At 40.1% G+C, this 4,485-nt stretch overlaps 1 protein-coding gene across 1 annotated transcript in view; it reads right to left on the bottom strand.

Moving 5' to 3' along the window:
- Positions 1-3,047: 3,047 nt before the first annotated feature.
- Positions 3,048-4,485, bottom strand: part of LOC138032777 (uncharacterized) — a 12,780-nt gene continuing 11,342 nt past the window's right edge. Inside the window, exon 10 of the mRNA XM_068880502.1 lies at positions 3,048-4,485. This exon is cut by the window's right edge and continues 728 nt beyond it. Coding sequence (XP_068736603.1) covers positions 4,306-4,485 — 180 coding nt within the window. The 3' untranslated portion in view covers positions 3,048-4,305.

Here is a 4,485-nt window from a genome sequence, read left to right as displayed (position 1 = left end):
AAGTTATTTTGAAACGATGTATGGATGCCTGTGTTGACTTTGTAAACAGTCCGGTAAGTATATTTCGAGTGAGATTGGTTAATACTTTTCCTCCGAGCAAATCTGCGCAGGCTCCTGTATGCTGTAGACGGAGCAACTGACAACAAAATTACGAGTGCCTATTTTTTATTTCAAATTGCACTCGAAATCGCGTGATTGCCTTAGTGTACTATAAATCTGAAGTGTATTATAATTATTAATTTAATTACCACGCAGTTAATGTCACACGCAGTTTAATTTGCATCTGCAAATAGAACGATCGATGCAGATGGAATTGTGCATAAAAGTAATAAAATCCTCCATACAAAACCCTGCTAGGCACATCGTTCTGACCACTCATTGAATTGTTCCTGGTAGTCCCTGGTCCAACTTCTCAGCCGCACTTGTAAATAGCCAACTGGTTTGCTTCCGGCCAATTGGGATTCTTAACAGTTGCTGTTGTGTTTTGTCGTTTCTCTCATTGTGTTTCTTTGTCCCTGAAAAGCCACTACGGGGAGCGGTCAATTACGTATTTATTGTATTGTAATGTATTACATGATATGAATGTTATGGAGCTTAGCACGCGCGTTTTTGAGACGCGGACGGCAACCGGAAGTGAGCTGTTTTCCCTTTTAATTTCACGCAACCACATTTACATTGCTAAGTATCTTTTCTCCATTAGAGATGATTAGTACAAAAATCTGGGAGACACCGCTGTCCTGGCACGCGAAATATTCTCTTCCGGTTGCCGTCCGCGTCTCAAAAACGCGCGTGCTTAAGCTCCCCATTATCTCAAGGCCAAATTACCCACAGCTTTCCTAACCTGATCTGTAGCAAGTGAGTAACAAGGTGTGAAATTCACAAGGCGGACTTTCTGCACTTTACTCAACCTTCAACATACGACAACAGTTTCTTTAGTTGTGAACCATGTTGCCCCTTCGATATCGACCTAAACGTCACAATAAAAATGGTCCTTTCCCTACTTGTTTCACTCTGACTTTCAGTATGCACGCTTTTTGGTGCCCTTTAATAATAAACTATTGCCAGTGGATTTTAGTTAACGCTAGGACTTCGCAACGTACTGTACACCATGTTCCAAAATGGCTGCCATCTTAGTATTCTTTTGCTTCCAAGCAAATTGGCCCTTTGGCCTAGCTTTCATAAATAAAATTCAAAAGAATACTTAACTTTGAAAGAGGCCAAAAGAGCCAATTTTCGATCAAAAATGGCGGCCATATGCATTTTGGGGTAAGATGTATAAGGTCAGGCAACTAAAGTGGTGGTATGACGTTCTGGAATGATTAGTCCGCAAAACTAATAACAACCCACAAGCTATATAACAAAGCAGAGTGGTCAGGTATTCTACTATTCACTTAAATTAATAAATCAAATTGAAAAAGGAAGATATAATCTAATGCAGGTGCTGGCTGAGCTTGCACCTTGTTTTGGTGAGGTTCACACTTTGAAGACTTAAAGTGTACCAAGAGGTCGGACGAATTTTTCCACACATGCTGGAGTGGGGTAGGGAGTGACCGCATGCCTACTTGACACGAAATCGTTAACCTATCGTAAACTCAACATAACCAACAAAGCATGAAGTATCTTTAAAATACAAAAGAATTAGCAGTGTGCCATCCCCACGCTGACCTGCTGAACCAAATGCCTCACTCTGGGGAAGTAGAAGTGAAAAATAAAAGCCAGACAAATTCTTGGAGGGATGCGGTAGCTTGGAAATGATGGAAACTGGTAAAACTGTCACCTCTTCTGTGCTACAAGTACAGCACAAAAAAACAATGTCATTCTGCACTAGAGCTAGTAGCCAAAATTATTATTATTGTTTGTGACATATAAGTGCGGGTTATAGCCGAAAGGAAAACGTGATCCTCACACTAATCTGGCCAATTTGAGCAATTGTCTTATTATTTATTTAAAGATTTGTACATATAGAATATATACAGGTGTTAGAACAAAAGGATATAACATCCCCTACAAGGTTCAACCATCTTATAGACACCTGAAAATTTCAGTCAGTTTCAACGGGATTATATTCGATCCCATCACCTCTGCAATGCCGGTGCAATGCTTTACCATTGACCTAAGAACCCACTCAGTTTGGGTCAATCAATATCCCGCATTTCAAATATACATACACATTTATTTCGTCATTTCCTTTCACAGGAATACATGAGCCAAACAATTCGTCTATAAACTGCACTTCAAATTTATATACATCTATTTTACCGAATCCTTTCACAGGAATACGAAAGCCTAACAAATTGACTTGCCGCCAGCTGAGTGGCTTCATGCCTCAGTTTGTAAAGCATTGCACCGACATAGCTAAGGACATTGTTTGGAATCGTGTTTGAAACCGCCTGAATATTACTGAGACAACTGCTTAAATTGTCCAGACATAAGTGAGAGGATTACATTTTCCCATGTTGGATTGGGTTAAAGTTCATGTCGCCACCAATCACTTCTGGTTCTCAATGATTGACGATATTCTTGTTGGTGCCAAGGATGCATTTTGAGCAGGTGTGCTAAAGACCTTCGACTGGTCTTTGAAATTTTTGTAAAGAAGAAATTAAACTCTTGAGATATCTTAGGCAGGAGTTAGCGTGGAATTCATCAGTGGTTGGTGCTTGATGAGGACGTGGTGGCAAACTGATGGGTGGAATATCGCAAACGGTAATAAAGTAGGAAGATGCATAGCGGCTTTCTGTAAACCTGCAGCTTACCTGGAGAAACGTTGGCTGGATCAAAAATGCCCTGGACATTATCTTCGGGAGCATTTAGGGCTGCTCTTTGAAGAGCGAGTCAGAATTAAAGCTAAATGTTATTAATTCGTATTCATTGAATTGCAAAATTACTGCTAAGGCATTCGGCAGCGGTTACCTCGGAACCTCATTTTGGAACGCCAGCTACAAGATGTTCGTAACGAATAATTAAGAATTATTCTATGAGCGCGCGTTGGATAGCCAACAAGGCACGTAGCGCCGAGTTGGCTATAACTAGTCTCATATCCGACAAACTCGAATAAAGAAAAATGTTTTATTAAATTTCATCAAATTGTGAACGTATCAGATGTTTTGTCCACACACATTTTTCAACTAAGCAACCCTTGGCTAAATCATATTAGGTCATACCAAGAGCCATGACCCTGACCGAGGTTGAGTGAACCAATCATAAAGCTGTAAACACAATATGGGAGATAGCAAAGTTAATAAAAAGTTAATAACCTTTTTTGGCAGCCGATATTTTTGTTTTCGCCAAATGACTAAATGTTGCAATGCTGAATAGCTTTCAATTAACTATATTAGCTTTTAAGCTTCAAAAACAAAGAAATGCATGACGAACGCCAGCTGCTTAAAATCAGCAACACCTTTGGCAGCTATCAACGTGCTTTCTTTATTTCCTACTTTAACGTCGACACCATTTTCCATAGTCTTGTTTTGTGTGTACTCAAGATACCCTTCTGTGGCGGTGCACGTATGACTTCCTCCAAGTTGTGGAGTGAGGTGCGGGTTGCGGAAAATAAATTCAGTTTTAAAGGAAAGAGACATGATATAATGACTGCTCTTTTGTTTCGTAATGAGGTGCCAATGAGATGCAAGGTGGTTTTCTGCCATTCCGCACTTTACTGACAACTTGGAACTACGGTGCTGGTACACTGCCACCTGACTGGCTCGGAATTCTCAGTATTGTAGTAGCTCTCGTATCCTGCCACTGTTTGGTGTTACAAGCAGATTCAATTGTTTTTAAGTCTAAGTCATTGTTTCAATTGCTTGTTTTCTTTTTCTTTTTTTGTTTTCGGCTTGGGTAGCAAGCCAATCATATTACGCGTTACGAGAGCTGCTACATCACCCGGAATTCACCGCTCTAATTCTGGATTATTTTATGATTAATTTTTTTTAGCTTCGAGATAACTTAACAAGGAAACCTCATGGCCAAAATTCTTTTGTTGCACCTATAAAAACAACAAAAGGAGCTAGCGCTTGTTCCATTGTCAACTATTGATTCCTTAAAGTAGCAAAGCACACAGCGAGTTTGAAAAGGCCAGGCCTTCTTTTTTTGCAAGAATGTATTTCACCATGAGCGGCCTCCTAGTTTTATAAGCAACTAGAATCAGATACTTTGAAAAATCAATAAGTGGTTCACAGAAAGTATTTGAAAGTAACGAAATGCAGTTTTCTTAGAAAAGCTGGGGTACACTGTTTTTGAAGCATACCTCATAAAAGTTTTTAAAAAGCCATGTAAATGACGTCGCATACAAAGGATGAATTTTCATCGCTAGCCAGATAATTTGACTATTTGCACCATGCCGTCATCATTTAAGTTTTTGCCAGATAAACGGCGACAACTCGCACCACCACAATAGGAACCTCCACCCCCTCCGGCTTGCTTTGGGTAAGTGCCGCTTCCTCCGCCAGAATAACCACCTCCACCTCCTGATGCTCCATTATCTTCAGA

This window comes from Montipora capricornis, chromosome 14 (genome assembly GCF_036669925.1).
Source record: "Montipora capricornis isolate CH-2021 chromosome 14, ASM3666992v2, whole genome shotgun sequence".
In the NCBI taxonomy this organism is placed as follows: Eukaryota; Metazoa; Cnidaria; class Anthozoa; order Scleractinia; family Acroporidae; genus Montipora; species Montipora capricornis.
The sequence above is the reverse complement of the archived record's forward strand: the minus strand, read 5'-3'. Positions and strand labels throughout refer to the sequence as shown.